Here is a 17273-nt window from a genome sequence, read left to right on the forward strand (position 1 = left end):
AACTTCTCATGTGAGAGGAGAACTCCGAATTCACAGGAGTAGTGTGCTCATTCCAGGGAACCCTTTGATAAAAGGGGAGCACTGCTCAACACTACCACGAGAACAGCCCATGGAGCGAGTAATCTAACTGCTCAGAGAGAATTAAATGCTCGAAAAAAGCACAATAGCTCACAATAACCCTCAATGGTGAGGGGAGCGATGCTTCCAGAGTGTGTCGACAGAGACACACTAGATGAGTGGAGCCCAAGGTACTGGTCTAAACCAACTCAGAAAAAACCTGCTGCTGCGTATGCCCTGCCATTCAAGCAAGATTTAATCTGAAGGGGCTTGGATGGCAAGGAGGGAGTTTTGAGAGAAGATGCCTCATCCATAGAGAGTCTAAACCAACTCAGAAAAAGGGAACGAGGTTAATAATGCATAACCCTTACCATACAGGATTTCAGAAAAGTGGGCAAAGCATAACGTGCACACTTACTACTTATGTGGATTTTAGAAAGTGGGCAAAGCATAACGTGCACACTTACCACTTATGTGGATTTTTAGAAAGTGTGCAAAGCTTAACGTGTGCACTTACCATCATATGGATTTAAGAGTTTTCCAAGCATCTGCTCACAGATACCCGGAAGTACTGGGCCAAACGGGAGAGGCAAGCTCAAATACAATCCTCTAAGGTGAGGGGAGCACTGCCTGAGACAGCATTACCCAAGAAGGTTCTCGCAAATGCCACCCTCTTGATGCCTCAGCAAGAGGGGATATCCTGGTGATCGGGAGGCCCCTCAGGGCAAGCTAGATACGGTAAGCCAGACAGGGCAGCCTGAAAGCGTAAGCCCAGCCAGGACGTCCAGGAAATGTTTGCAGAGCATTGCCAGGGGCCTGATGATCAAGAAGGCTCCCTCAGAAGCCTGTGACCTGGCCGCATGATCCAGGAAGGATCCAGGAAGCATGATGCCGGAACCAGGGCCGACTGGATACAACATCGACGAGTGAGGAAATCACTGCAAGTCGAGAACCCGGTTTCTGAATCCAGCAGAGTGGGTGCTCACCGAGGACCTACCCTAGAGGAGCTCTGTCCGGAAAAGCCTCTAGACCGGACCTTCAGTAAGGTGGTTACTATGATAACCATAGAACCAACCAAAACATCATAGGTCCAGTAGGAGACTGTTATGCAGGAAGTTCCCACCTAATCTAGGTCAGGTGGAGAGATGGTGGTTACAGGGGAATTAGGAAGGGGAAGATAAGGGCAGATGTTAAACCTCCCGAGGGAAATGAGTAGATACTCAAGTATCACTCTGATCCGGATGAAAGCGCTGATGCCTTGTCTGGATCACATCCCTTAGGTCTTGCCTACCTAGCCTACCACTACACTAGCCTTCTGTGCTCTGATCCTCAAACCGAGACTGGCCAGTACACCTGGGTTGTTCGGGCTCAGACCTGGACCTTCGTGGAATGAAGGATTTGAAGGCCGCTGAGCGCGCCTTCGCCTCCCTGAACTTCTCGACCACTGTCTCAAGGGACGTACCAAAAAGTTCAGAGAGCGAAACCGGGGCATCGAGAAGAAAGCCCCTTTCTTTCCTCTCGATGTCTGCCAGGTTCACCCACAGATGCCTCTCCATCACTACCATAGCCGCCATGGATATGCCCATAGCAGAGGCGGCCTGCTTAGTAGCACGGAGAGCGAGATCCGTGGTGTGGCGCAACTCAGCTACCTCATCAGGAGAAATGCCCTCGCCTTTATCCAGGTCTTTCAGCAGGTCAGCCTGGTATGCCTGGAGCACCGCCATCGTGTGCAACGAAGCGACAGCCTAACCTGCTGCTGCGTATGCCCTGCCATTCAAGCAAGATTTAATCTGAAGGGGCTTGGATGGCAAGGAGGGAGTTTTGAGAGAAGATGTCTCACCCATAGAGAGATAGCTGGCTAGCGTCTCTCTATGGGTGAGCATCGCTCGTAGAGCTGTCGTGATAATGCAATATCGCAATACCGCGCTATTGATGAGCAAACCGCAGAGGAATGCAAGAACCGCAGCAATTTTTGCCTGTTTTCTTTTTTCGTAAGGTTATGCCCTTCTCGTTTTACACTTCATGCATGTGGACTGAATATTAAACAAGTTAGTAATGATAACATAATGTGTACCATGCTGATTTGTACAGAGGCTCCATAGATTTGCACTTAACAAGCCTAAACAAACAGTGAATGAGAGAGAGATCGACTGAGCATATGCGATTACTTGCGTCTGTCCTCCAGGCCGAGTCATATTTGTGAAAATAGGTTGTCATGTCCAAGGAAAGCAAAATCTCTGTCTTAGCATCGACGCATATCTGGTCAGCTGAGCCTTCTAAAGTGGCACTCAAAGTTAAAATGATTTCAACAGCGTGTTTCATTATGTCTCTTTGAATGAATGAATCAGCGTTTTTGAACGTGTAGTTGAATGACAGTCACGTTCCACCACCTTGTGGCGCAACACTGTAACTGCACTGACTGACAGCCCGTCTAGAACTCATTTTGTCTCTCATAGTTGAGGTATACCTATGATGAAAAACAGGCCTCTCTCATCTTTTTAAGTGGGAGAACTTGCACAATTGGTGGCTGACTAAATACTTTTTTGCCCCACTGTATGTGTGTGTGTATGTATGGCGTTAATACCTATTGAGCCACTCAAAATTACCGCAAGGGAAATTCCCTCACCGCGACAGCCCTAATCGCTCGCCTCAATGCATAACTGTTATGCTGGAACCGATGGATGCGTGAGGTAATCGGCCTCTTCCATTTCTTCTCGATCTCAGTATGGAGATCAGGAAGGAAAGGAAGGCTCACATGAGCTGGAGGGCTATGGCCAGAAAGGTAACGTTCATCGAGACGACCTCGCGATGTCACTTCCTTAGTCCGCTTCCACAGCAAGTCAAGCCTCGCCGTGGCGCTATCCATAACTTCCAAGAGCTCATCATACGCAGGGCAGGAGGATTGGGAAGGCTCAGCCTCAGCTTCTTCGCCCTCCTCAGACATTTCCTGCTCTTCCTGGGCTGAACCCAGCAGAGCACTGGCCCCTGGATCAGAGGATGTTAAAGAAATAACATCATTATTTAATTCTCTTCCACAGCCGACAAGCGCGATAGGGAAAGCCCCTCTTTAAACTCATCGGCCAGGTCCACCTGCGATCCCCACAAGCTCATTCTCCTCCGTGCCTCAGCAGCGGTGGGTCCTGAACCGCGGGAAGCAGATGGCTGCCCCTCTTTACTCAAAAAAAGAGACAAACGAGAATGGAGCTTTTTCATTGAAAAACGCTTGCAGTGCACGCAGATTGCCCCCTCGAGGACATCGCGTGCGTGCTCTTCGCCCAAACAAACAATGTATAGATCGTGTGTGTCATCGGGTGTCAAATAGCGATGACACGGATGCACACATCTTCTAAACGATTTGCTAGTGCTCGCCATAATGAATGAATAGAGATCGCTCTTACCACGGAAATGCACGCTTCAAACAAAACAGTCAGTGAAGATGAAGAAGAGGATGATGTGTTCTCCCGATGCCTATTTATACTATAGTCGCACCGGTAGTGACGTCATGGCTGTCGCCGGCCAACATGTTGTTGGTGTTTTTTCAATGTATGCTTCAGACACGGGTCACAAAGAGGTGTTCCCCATAGCGACCCCTAGAGGATGTAGTTCGAAGTTCCCATGAAAGGGAACTAATTACAATTTAAAATAACTGTTTTCTATTTTAATAGATTTTAAAATGCGATTTATTCAACAGCTGAATTTTCAGCAGCCATTACTCCTGTCTTCAGTTTGACACAATCTTTCAGAAATCATTCTAATAAAGTAAAAGTAACATGTTATTGTTATAAATGTAAAAAAAAAAATATTATTAATATATGCAATTATTTGAAATAAAAAATATTTTGGACTGTCACTTTTGATCAATTTATTGTATATTTGCTGAATTAAAGTGTTAATGTCTATAAAAAATTGAGTAGAGTATATTGAAATAATAATAATATAATTGAAATAGAGTATATTAAATTGATATGTTATCAGTTATCTTGTGCTTCTTCAAAATTACTCAAATAAACATTAATGGGATAGCTAAGGAACAGTTTTATCTTTGTACTTGTCCCTTCCATCCTACAATCTTCTTCTGCACGTCCCATGATCATCCAACAATTTTAGCTCCTTTTCTACCTGATGTGAGGCTCTGTTCCTAGGCCTGGCGTCAGGTGCACGCAGCAGTAAGGGGGGAGGTTATTTTAACAAACCCGGCAGGAAACCTCCCCTCTCACTCCATAATTCACTCAAAAGGAATGGGAGGGAAGTGTTGGATTGATCGTGGCACAAAGGGAGGAATTACCTCTTGGAACAAGACTTCCCACATCCTCTTTATCAGCAGCGGAGACCATATCTACATGCATCATCTTGAGCCCAGCAGAGGGCTAAGAGAGGCTTAAATGCTGCACTGAATCCCGACAGTGACAATGATACAGGCTTCAAGAGTCCTGTGGTGTGACAGAAACTTTGGAGATGTTTTTGACACTGGGAATACTTGATGGAGAGATTGCTTTAGATCACATTGTGCCTATATCTTCCAAGTAAAGGCTCCAGTTGGAACCAGAAGGTTGGGGTTTTACAGCATGATGCTGAAGGAGAACCTTTTTATATTCCAGAGAGAACTTTTAATTCACTGAAATAAATTCTTTAGAAAACCATCTACTGTATTGATGCTTTAAATAACCCAGAAACTAATTTCTTCTAATTTAAACTCTTAACTGTTTTTGGCTATACTATAAAAGTCAGTGGGGTACAGCTTTTTCTTTTTTCTTTTTCTTTTTTAGACCACATTGACGTCTATTGTATGGGGGGGTGGTATGTTTTGTGTTCCACAGAAAATGGAACTTTATACAGACTTGAAATGACATGTGACCACCAACATTTTTCTATTTTTTTCATAAACCTTTTTTGTAGTTGTTTGCACAGCAAATGAACCAAAATGCGTGTTTTTGCAGTTTGGACCTCTGAATAAAAGCCTGTATTAAATATGATACTTAACATAAAGCACATATGCAAACTTTTTTATTAAATTTTTTTTAGCTTTTGTCTAGATTTTGTCTTCAATTAACTGTTCCAAATTAAAACAACAATATTTTTCTGACTATGATTTCAAATGTCAGGTTTCACAGGGCTAAATGTGTGTAAAACTTTGCAGCACATATTGCAATACTGAAAGTGAGACTTCAGCTACGTTTTATCGAGACTCTGTTTTCATGGAGGATAGGCATTTAAATAAATCAAATCTGGAAGATGATGGGAAGTCATACTGGTTGATTCGGTTGTGGTGGCACCCGTCCGGGAGCCCTTGAGGAAGTATGTGCCCCATGAGCATGGGGTGGAGCTGGGAGGGAGAGTTGGCCAAGCCAGCCTCTCCTGAATTATGAATAGAGGGGAAAGGGGGGAAGTGTGGATCAGGACTCATGGGAAAAGTGCAGCACACATTCAGACACACACACACACACACCGAGGCAGTGGTGTGAGGCCAAGCGTGTTGTGAGGGCGGTTGTGGGTGAGTGGAGCTGTTCGCCTGTGTCTCGTTTTGGCGCGGATGTCTTCGGGGATTACTGCTGGAGAAGGGAGAACTCCGAATCTATCAGACAACCTCCCTCTCTCGCTCTCACCCATCCTCCGCATCAATGAGACCGAGAGAATATTCTCTGTGGTGTATCATAATCACAGCGTAATTCTGTCTTTTTATCTGCTGAATCTGTTTTCTAATCAGTCACTGTAGCACAGATCATTTTAGACACTGTGACTTCGAAAATAACAAAAACTAACATTGAGCTGTGACCTAGAGTTTCCTCAGGAGCCGTTTACCCAAAAATTTAAATTGGGTCAACATTTACTCCCTACCATGTCGTTTCAAACCCATGGTTTTCAGTGGAACACAAAAAGAATCGTTACACAGCTCTTGTTATATTGAGTCTGTCCAGCTCCAAAAAGACAAAAACACAAAAAAGCATCATAAAAGTTGTCGATATGACTCGTAGAAAGCATTCAGACTCGCCGGCAGGAAGACCAGCCCAAGGGTTTGGGTGTCCAGGTACTCCAGACAGACTTGTGCACCCTATCGACCATGTAGATGTCATCATTTCATGTTATCTCTCTTTTTTTTCACCAACAATATTTTATTCTCTGAGATCAATGCTCTTTGACGAAAGTTTGAGGGAAAGGGAGAAAGGAAGGAAGAGCGAAAAAGGGATTGAATTAAAGTTTTATGAAAGATGAATATTTCATATTCTGGGCACTGAATTCCATACTAGTACTGTGGTTTTGTGTGTGTGTTCATTTATGTGCATTTTTTACCATTTCCTGACTTATTTCCTTGCTTTCTATTATTAAGGTGATGATACCAGATTTGTATTGGCATATACAACCAGTTGTTAACTTTAATTTATATGGTATCCACAATGTTAACTTGACTAACTTGTCTCCAAGTTGCCGTTCATATAGTTGTATTAGAGTTCATAGTTGTCTTCTGGTGATGATACCTGGCCTTTGCTCTAAGGTCATTTTTATGGTTTTATATATATATATATATATATTAAAGTCTTGACTTTTTCGACTGTATATATATATATATATATATATATATATATATATATTACTTTCTGCACTAATTGATATCTATCCAGCTTTAAAAAAAACTGCTTTAAAAGTCACATTTGATTAGTTTAATACATCCTTGCTTAAAAGACTATTCATTTCTTTTCAAATGAAATCTCACCAACCCTGAACGTGTGAACTATAATGTATATATACAATTGTTAAAGCAAATAAAAACAGTGGTATGTAGAATTTTGTCTAAAAACTGCGTTTGGGTTTGGGTGATGAATTAAGTTGATACTTAGATTAGGAAACAGTATTCACTATTAAATAATTGCTTATTAGAATGTATATTACTAGCGTATTTGCTGTTTATTAGTACTTATAAAGCACATATTAATGCCTTTTTATGCATTACCATATTCTAGATCCCTTAACCCTAGTCCATATCTTAGGGAAAACTGAATATGTGTTGCCTAATCTAAAGTGTTATACTTGGTCATGCCGAAAGACTGGTATATGTTGTTGTTTTTTATTTTTAATATTCATTTATTATTTGTGTATTTTTGACATTTTGACAGAACATTTTGAATTGCATATTGCAAACAACAGAATTATTTCAAACAGAGGTTAACAGTTGCTTGAACTATTCAGCTAGATAGCAAAAGCACTACACAATCCTTTGACAAATCATCTCTCTGGTATATATTATTCCAGTTTCACCTCACCAACTTATCCTCTGAGAGGCTTAGACTGTGTATTCTCACATCTCTGTTTGAACCAATACCTAATCATTATCTATTCATAATTCACGCTTACAATCTGAATGTTGTCCCATCAGAGAGGGTAAAACATAGAGTCATGGGAGCTGCTTTTGCATTTTAGGTTTAGAATTCATGTGTGCGAAAGAGAGAGAGAATGTAAGTGTGGGTTGTGTTTTGGAATGGAGCGATTTTCCCCAGAGAGATAATTACTGACAAGGAAGGGCAGGGCGAGAGCTGTTCTTCTCTTTTTTTATCCATTTTTATAAACCGCATTCTTTTTGGAACCCTCACTGTGTCTCGCGCCAAATGAAAATCTTGCAAGCTTCTTGCAGTCAGTCAATATTGAAGTTGAATAACTAAAACCGCAGTTGTGGTGTTTGATAAGTTCACTGTTGCGCTTTGCTTTGAAACCCTTTCTTCATTTTTACTCGCTTACACGTTTGTTGCTACGACCTCGTAAGTTCTTATGGCACGCTTCATAAATAACGAGTTTTTTGTAATGGTGGAAATTAAGTTTAGCTCGCTCACAGCAGGCGGGATTGTGCACTTTTGGCCTGCTGTTTGGAAAGTCACAGTGTGACCTAAAAAAAGTGGGTGCAATATTCCCTTCCCATAATGCTGAAGCACAATTAATGATGCTGCTGTTGCAGTTCTTTTCAGCATTTTCTCAGTTCTAAAAATATTCACCTGTTTTTTAATGGGATCTCACCTGGGGAAACCCAGCCAGCCACTGGATCTCTGCTCCAAAACATAGTGAGTTGCCTCGCTGTATATTTTTTTGAGGTAGTGGACCTCTAAGGCAGCGTCCTAAATGAAATGAAATGCTTTGCTTTTGCAGCAGCTCTGTACATCATATAAGTAGTGCTCCTCACACAAAGTGATTATACTTACTGTTGATTTCAATACAGAGGAGGTGTGTAATGCTCTAAGAAGCATAAATACACACAGACAAATTTAGTGGGAAATAATTGTTTATATATATTTGTTATTAATGTTATTAATATTTATATAAAATGGAATTGATCAAAAGTCACAGTAAAGACATTTTTAACGTTTAAATTGTTAAAAATATATATACAGTGGGGCAAAAAAGTATTTAGTCAGCCACCAATTGTACAAGTTCTCCCACTTAAAAAAAATATGCTCTTTTGAACTTTCTTTTCATCAAAGAATCCTGAAAAAACAATCTGTTATGGTTTCCTCCAAAAAATACTCAGCACGACTGTTTTCAACATTGATAATAATAAGAAATGTTTATTAAGCAGCAAATTGGCATATTAGAATGATCTCTAATGGATCATGCAAAACTGAAGACAATTAAAATAGATTCATTATTACTGTATTGTTTTTACCACATTTTAAATAAATGCAGCATCGATGAGCTCTATGAGAGACTTCTATAAGAGACTATCAAAAACATTTACAAAATCTTACCAACCTCAAACAGATAAACAGTAGTTTATTTAAATAGTGCTTTAATGACAATGAAAATAACCTATTCATTGCCATAAATGTAAAATTACTGAACCTACACACATGAGCCTGAGAAAAATGCTCATTTTAGAAGACAATTTCTTCACATAGAGGCTTTTGTATCTGAACCCTTCAATAATGAATAGTTTGAAGTAAATAATCATTTTACACTATTTGTATTGATCCTTTTCAGTATTTAATTCATTGTAATTTTTTATACCATCTTGTATTTATTTAAATTTTTTCCCCCACTGAATTTGTCACAGTTCCTGGGATTGGGATTGTCTTCACAGTGAAGAGTTCATAATTAATCTGCCTACATTTTGAAACTGGCTTCAAATTAGCACTATATGATGCCTAAAAAGGCAGATATCCAAGTTTCAGAACTGAGCGTGTGAATAGCTCTGCACTTTTCCTTTTTATTAAAAAAAAAAATGTCCAGGTGTTTTAGAACACAGCTCTGTGGTTCCAGGTTTTTAAAATCTAAATTGTTTTCTTTTCACAATACACACTTTTCCCAGCATGCGTTGCACTGCAGAGCACTCCATTGACTGTGTAATTATACCAGAGCAGGCCAAACCTGTATGGTTCTTATTTCTTCTGTGTAATACAAAAGGAGACATTTTGAAGAATTATACAGGTCGCACTTTTCCATACAATCAGTGCCTATGGAAATGAAGGCTTTAAAGCTTGAACAAAGAGGCAAAAGCATCATACATGTCATACATATGGCTTGTGTGATGCATTAACCACTACGACCGGAGTCATAGGGAATTCAAGACCTAGATCAGTCCAATTCATTTTGAGCTTTTTTGTGAACAGTGATTCATTGAAAAGATATGATTCAATAGGTTTTGATTAAATGCAACAAGTTCAAATTTTTCAGTGAATACAACTTAAATTTTGGTGTGTGCATCACACAAAGCCATCATGTGACTTTTGAGGATCTGAAATACACTGCACTAGTCATGTGGAACACACTTATGGCATTTATGGTGCTTTTCTGTCTTTTATGAAGCCTGAAAATGTTGTTGTGATAAGATAAGAGCGAATGGTACAAAAATTTGTGTTGAGGTGGTAAGAAAAATAATCAGACTTTTTTTTTTTTTGGAAAAAAGAGAAAAGGTTGACCTTTGTTTTGCATGCAAAATCACTTTTGTTTGTCTTTATTTTCTCATGTTTTGCCTGTCTCGCTGCGTAACCTTTCTGTCCACCCCTCTGTGTCTTTGACTGTCTCTCTCTTTCTCTCTGTCCCCCTCACACTCTCCTCTCCGTCTGCTGTGCCACTTGAAACTGAACTCCTCTCTTGTCTTTTTGGCTGCGAGTGTTGGCATCCGTCCTGGAGCCTATGCTCAGCGTGAATTAATGTGCCTAATTAACATGACATTAATTATTTGTAAATTGCGTGTTTGGGTACACATTACTTGAGAGGCATATGTTACACGACGTGTTACCCGAAACAAGTGACTGCTTAATCCAATCTCTGGAGTGCTCGCTTCTGTAGATGGGCCAATCAGTCTGGAGTCCCCTCATAACATGCAAAAAGAGCTTGCTCAGACAAAAAAGATTCACAAAAGCATGTGGGTTATTGTCAGAATCCTGCTGAGGCTAACTTTTATTTTAAAGAGAGGTTGTTTGAAGTGCTCCCTCTACAGGCGGCAAAGAGAAATACGTCCCAGCAGGACTTTGTTCGCCATTTCTATCTCGTCTTGTATAGATGACTATGAATACATCATGAAAAAATAAACAAATGCGCAAAGGTGTCAGAATAAGACAAATTAAGCTTACCTTAAAAATGACCTGTGAGAAGTATTTTCTATTTTATTGCTTGTTACTGGCAAAAGAGGTTACGGGTTAAATACATATATTTCAGAGTTATATGGAGATTCATGTGTAGGAGTCTTAGTCCTACTTATAGAACACCTATATTCTCTTCTTTTGTCTCAGTGGAGGTCAATCTCTGGATGATATAGTTGTATTTCCAGATATTTTTATGAAAAGAAAAATGTCAGCAGTTAATAACAAGCAGAAGTCTTGGTGACATGCTACTGTGTATTTATAGTCTGGCCATAGGATGCTAATGGACCAAGTAGTCAATGTTTGCTTTGTTGGAATAATCCAGTTAGTTCGTACTTATAGAGGGCATAACCACACTAATTTTATGTGTAAAAAGACATGATTTTCCTTGTAAATAGATGTAAAACCATGTATTCTGACTAAATAACTTGTTAACATTTTCTGATTACACTTTATTTTGTTGCCCTTGTTACAGTGTAATTATACATTTAAGTACAGAGTAATATTAATTAACTGCATGTACTTACTATATGGTTAGGGTTAGGATTAGGGTTTGGTTTAGGGTTACTTGCATGTAATTATGCATGTAAATGTGAATGTTAAAATATTAAAAACATTACTGAAGTATTATTTAAAATATTTTATAATATATATTATTTTAACGTTTTGCATGTATACATAAATTACAGTTCAAAAGTTTGGGGTCGGTAAAATTTTTAAGGAAGGTTTTTGAAGGAAGTTGCTTTTTGAAGGTTTTTGAAGGAATGCTTTCTAAAGCTGCATTTATGTGATTAAAAATACAGTAATACTGTGAAATATTGTTACCATTTAAAACATCTGTTTTCTATTTTGACATAAAAAAATATTTCTGACTTCAGTGTCACATGATCCTTCAGAAATCATTCAAATGTGCTGATTTGGTGCTCAAAAGAGATTTCCTATTATTACCAATGCTGAAAACAGTTGTGCTGCTTAATATTTTTATAGAAACCATGATACGTTTTTTTTCCAGGAATCTTTGATAAATGGATTTTTTATATCACATAAATATTAAATATATACATATAAATATATATATATTTCTATATGTAATATATTATATGTAATATTTCATTAATATATAGATGTTATGCCAGTGTCTGTTTGTTTTTAGGACTTGCATTTAGCATTGTCATGATGTCATTTTATTACTATTAATTAGTCACATGGCATTTACGGCTTAGGTGATTGCCTCAAAAACCCAGTTCTGCATGCCCAGAACTGAGCACCCATATTTCTGGAGCACCAGCTGACTGACAGCTATTTAAAGGAATGTGAATGCTAACAGATAGATTTCTCTAGGTATTATAGAGCTCCTTGTTTGTTCAAGCTGCCCTGGTACCACACACACGCACACACACTGGTCTCTGTGTGTGCGGGTGTGTCTGTGATTTTATGCCCCATGGTTAGGCATAGGGGCCGCTATGCCACAGTGCTCTAGAACTTTAGCGGGCAGTCAGGTGTGCCCTCAGTAACAACATCTCCCTTCAGCACGACACCCCTCGCTGTCACCCTGCTTGTCAGCCTTTCATTTTGTATCTCTCTCAATTTCTTCCTCTCCGTCCTTCCCTGTAGCACTTTATTTGCCTGCATTCTGTGCCATTCTTTCATTCATGGGTATTTCATATTTATTTTCAGCATCCCTTCAAACTGCTCCACCATTCTCTCTCTCTCACTCGCTCATTAACAGTCAGCTCCTGTCGTCGGCTCAGTCTGTGTCTTAACCACTAGGGAGACCTTCATTTATACGCTCAAGCTAGGGCTCTCCCTCCCTCCGCTCTCTCCCCTTCTCCCATTTTTCTCACTCTCTCCCCCTGCCAAGTATTTATGTGTTGATTTAGTCATGCCAGACTTTAGCCAATTTAAGAAACAGGCCGCGTTTGCAGCTGTTTCATTTTCTCCTTCTGCCCGTGCAGTTTTAACTGGTGGAGGCAGTGGCGTCTGTCTTAAGGGAAGCTGGGTAAATGAAGTTCTCTCTCTCTTTCCCTCCACCACCCCGGTTCCGCTCCCTCAGGGCTGGTGGCACAAACATAATTTCTCTCAAAGGGGAGTTTGACTGTAAGATGGATTATTTCTGCCTGAAATCAGACGCTAAGCTGGATAAGGCTGCTCGTCCGTTCAGTTTCAATATTAAAATGATAAGTTAACACTGCAAAGCCAGCCGCAAAAAGTACAAGTTGTTTCTCTGGGAGTGTCTGCTACTTTCTTGGCCAGAGATGTCCAGCTAAATGTGCATTAAAAGGTTTTGTAAAGCTTTTCAATGGGTGGCTCAGATATATGTTTGTATTTATATTTTTAATATATATTTTAAATATATATACACTACTATTCAAAAGTTGGAGGTCAGCATGTTTTTAGTTTTCAGAAAAAAGATAAATTAATCAGAAACAATGCATTAAATTGATCAGAAGTAAGACTTTTACATTGTATCACACGTTCCACAAAAATATTAAGCATCACAGCTGTTTTTAAAATTGATAATAATAGAAAGGAGCAGCAAATCAGCATATTGGAATGATTCCTTATCATGTGGCTGCTGAAAATTCAGCTTTAAATCACAGGAATAAATTACATGTTAAAATATATGTAATGATAATTCACAATATCACTGTTTTTACTGTATTTTTATCAAATAGTTGCAGCCTTGGTGAACATAATAGACTTCATAAACATTTTGTGAATAGTAATCAAACATTTATTTCATTTTTCTTACCTCACTTTTCTTACTCTTATTTTTGGTATTTTTTATTTTTCATTCATTCCATCTAAATATAGTGACATCGATGTTAATGCTTTAAGCTTTTTTTAAAACTTACATTAAGATATATTCAAGATATAAATATTACACTATTTTGCTTATCAGTAAATGTATTGTTTCTTTTTTCTTTCTTTCTTTTTTTTTTTAAATCTTGGCAAAAAATACTGATTAAGAAAATGATTTGTTGTAGTGTGTATGGATGCGATTAGTTTTTTTTGTAATGAAGCAAGAATACAAGCTATGAAAAAAAATCGAACAATGCAGATATACCTGAGGCCACACATCCAGACAGAGGCTCTGTCTTTGTTCATTGTTAAACAACAACAGAAAAAAAGTTGCATAATTATCTCCAGCTGCAAGGAAGAATAAGTATTCCAACTCTACTTTTTTGAGAGACCTCAGGCAGGTTAAAATTATCATATTTTATATCAGTTAGGCTAATATAACAATTTTTATCAAAAATTCCCAGTCGTGCTATGTCAGTGCTGATGCTGATGCATGGTCACACCATTTGAGGGAATGCAGGAACAGTTTTTGTTCATTTTTAAATCATACTAACTGTATTTCTGAAGTTGCAAGAAATTGCTTGGATCATGTACATCTTACTTGTTAATAATGTACTATAACAAACAGTGAGAAATTAAGAGATGTAGAGACATTTCAAGTCAATTTAAGAATACATTAAACAAAATGTAAATGACATCTTGTTTCCCTCCTCAGCAATCGGGCGGACCCTCATCCCTCGTTACTTCAGCACGGTATTTGAGGGTGGTGTGTCAGACCTCTACTACATCCTGAAACACTCCAAAGAGTCCTTCCACAACAACTGCATCACTGTAGACTGCGATCAGTGCACCATGGTCACGCAACACGGCAAGCCCATGTTCACCAAGGTAAAGAAGGAGAGTGTATGTGTGTGTGTGACACCATATCCTAAACAGGCACAACGTTTTAAAATGAATGAATAAATGATGAGGTGCAGATACACTTAGTTTCTATGTTTGTCAACAAAACAAGCATTCTTTGTTCTCATTGTGCATTTTTGCTCATTATCGTAACCTCAGAGTGGAAGGAGAAATGACACAGTTATCTGTTTCCTTCAGTTCTTACATTCCCTGTGATAAACCCCATAAACTGTCTAATAGAACAAACAAACATGGCAGGCGTGATAATTTACTACTTTAATCACAGCCATTATTCTATGTGTTTACTGATGGAGGTCGTTAGGAATCCTTATGAAATATTTCTGGCAGCTTTGGACTCTGTGTGTTTTCATATACTTTAGTTTTTGATTAGTTTCTTTGTCATGGTAAAAAAAAAAAAATAATAATAATAGAAGCAAGTTGGTGAGATTTAATTTCAGAATCACAGTCTGAATGCACTAAACAAGGACACAAAAGCAAGCATAACAATCATTTTAATGTATTTGAAAGGTAGAGAGCAAATTACAAGCCATGGTCATTTTTTATGTCAATTAAGCGTTTTGCTGATTAAATATGCAGTTTGCCATTGATCTAAACCAAAAGGGTTTATGGTATCACTTGTACCATAAAGGTAATTTCCAGTTGACATTATAACTGTGTATTTCTATTATGCCTCAGGAGAGGCTGACTGGACGTTTTAGAATATAAGATAGAGCTACTTGATGCTTCACCACGTTTGCAGCCTGAATTCTTGCTGTCGTAAATAGTCATAATAAAAAATATAATGACCTATAAAGAGGACAGTTGTATTGTTGAATTATGAGAAAGGGTCAAAGGTCATTGGCTCATGGTGGTTTGGATGTAACGTCACACCGAGCAGGGACACCGGCAAAGGACATAAGTATCGCTTTTGAATCATTCTCTTTCCTACTACTTGTTTCCCTTCTGTTTTCAGTTTTTATAACCAATTCTTACTATGTGTTCCCAGATCCCTACTATCACTACCACTGGCAAACCACGCATCACACACTGTAGGCAGCGCAATCCTAACAGCCTGCGCACTTTGCCTATGTCTACTAATACACTACTTTCTTTTTCTATTGGTCTCTGGAATCGCCAGTCTGCTGTAAACAAAGCAGATTTTATTACTTCTATGACAAGTCATTCAAGACTAAACATCATGGCCCTGACAGAGGAGTGGATCAAACCAGAGGGCAATGCTACACCTGCAGCACTCTCCAATAATTTATCTTTTTCCCACTCCCCCCGTCTGACTGGAAGAGGTGGAGGTACTGGTCTGCTTATCTCTAATGATTGGAAATTTAATCCTTTACCATCTCTGAGTATCAACAGCTCCTTTGAATAACATTCACCCACTATTACCCACCCTCTTAAAATCCATTTTATAGTTGTTTATCGACCCCCAGGACCACTTGGTAACTTCGTGGAAGAATTAGATGTGCTGCTCTCAAACTTTCCTGAGGATGATACTCCCCTAGTTATGCTTGGAGACTTCAACATCCACCTAGATAAACCTCAGACTGCAGACTTCCACACTCTGCTTGCCTCTTTTGATCTCAAGCGAGTGTTAACTACAGCTACTCACAAACCAGGCAACCAACTGGACGTTATTTACACATGACACTGCTCCACTGATCATGTACTGGTGACTCCACTGCACACCTCTGATCACTTCCTCCTCACTCTTAACGTCAACATGGTTCCTGACACAACACATACCCCTCCACATGTCACTTTTCGACGTAACCTACACTCACTCTCACCCTCCTGGCTATCTGCTATGGTTTCATCTTCGCTTCCTTCCCCTGAACAGTTATCATCTCTTGATGTTAACAGTGCTACTGATGCTTTCTGCTCCTCTCTTACGTCTCGTTTAGACACTGTCTGTCCCTTGTCTTCCAGGCCAGCTCGTACCACCTCTTCTACCCCTTGGCTATCTGATGTTCTCCGTGAGCATCGTTCTGAGCTCAGAGCTGCAGAAAGAGTATGGCACAAATCACAAAATCCTACTGACCTTAATGTATATCGATCACTCCTCTCTTGCTCTCTGCTAATGTCTCCACTGCTAAAAGGACATACTATAACAACAAAATTAGCAATTCACCTAACTCTCGCATGCTCTTTAAAACATTTTCCTCCCTCCTTTGTCCTCCTCCTCCCCCTCCTTCATCAACTCTAACAGCTGACGACTTTGCCACATTCTTCATTAATAAAATTACAAACCTCAGTGCACAATTTGTCACACCACAAACTGTCAAACACATCTTACCAGCAAACATACACTCGTTTTCATCCTTCTCTCCACTCTCTGAGGCAGAAGTCTCTAAACTCATCTTTTCCAATCATCCTACTACTTGTCCGCTTGATCCTATTCCATCTCATCTCCTTCAATCCATTTCTCCTGCCGTTGTACCTGCACTCACTCACATCGTTAACACATCCCTTTACACTGGTGTTTTTTCCCTCAACATGTAAACAGGCTCGTGTAACCCCACTTCTTAAGAAACCCACTCTTAACCCAACTCTTTTAGAGAACTACAGACCAATTTCACTTTTATCTTTCATTGCAAAAACACTTGAACGAGTTGTGTTCAACCAAGTCTCAGCCTTTCTCACACAGAACAACCTCCTGGACAGCAACCAATCTGGCTTCAGAAGTGGACATTCGACCGAGACTGCCTTGCTTTCAGTTGTTGAAGCCCTAAGACTGGCAAGAGCGGCTTCTAAATCTTCTATACTTATCTTGCTGGATCTCTCCGCTGCTTTTGATATACGGTGAACCACCAGATTCTCCTGTCAACCCTATTGGAAAATGGCATCTCAGGAACCGCACGCCAGTGGTTTGAGTCTTACCTCTCAAATAGGTCCTTCAATGTAACTTGGAGAGGTGAGGTGTCCAAGTCACAACATCTA

General features: G+C 39.5%; 1 protein-coding gene across 3 annotated transcripts in view; it reads left to right on the plus strand.

The window, feature by feature from the left end:
• ldb2a (LIM domain binding 2a) overlaps positions 1-17273 on the plus strand; it is a 65991-nt gene that overhangs the window by 25404 nt on the left and 23314 nt on the right. For all 3 annotated transcript variants that reach the window (XM_016232281.1, XM_016232282.1, XM_016232284.1), the window contains exon 3: positions 14137-14309. In XM_016232281.1, coding sequence (XP_016087767.1) covers positions 14137-14309 — 173 coding nt within the window. The remainder of the gene's footprint in view (positions 1-14136; positions 14310-17273) is intronic.

This window comes from Sinocyclocheilus grahami, unplaced genomic scaffold (genome assembly GCF_001515645.1).
Source record: "Sinocyclocheilus grahami isolate Dianchi unplaced genomic scaffold, SAMN03320097.WGS_v1.1 scaffold409.1, whole genome shotgun sequence".
NCBI lineage: Eukaryota > Metazoa > Chordata > Actinopteri > Cypriniformes > Cyprinidae > Sinocyclocheilus > Sinocyclocheilus grahami.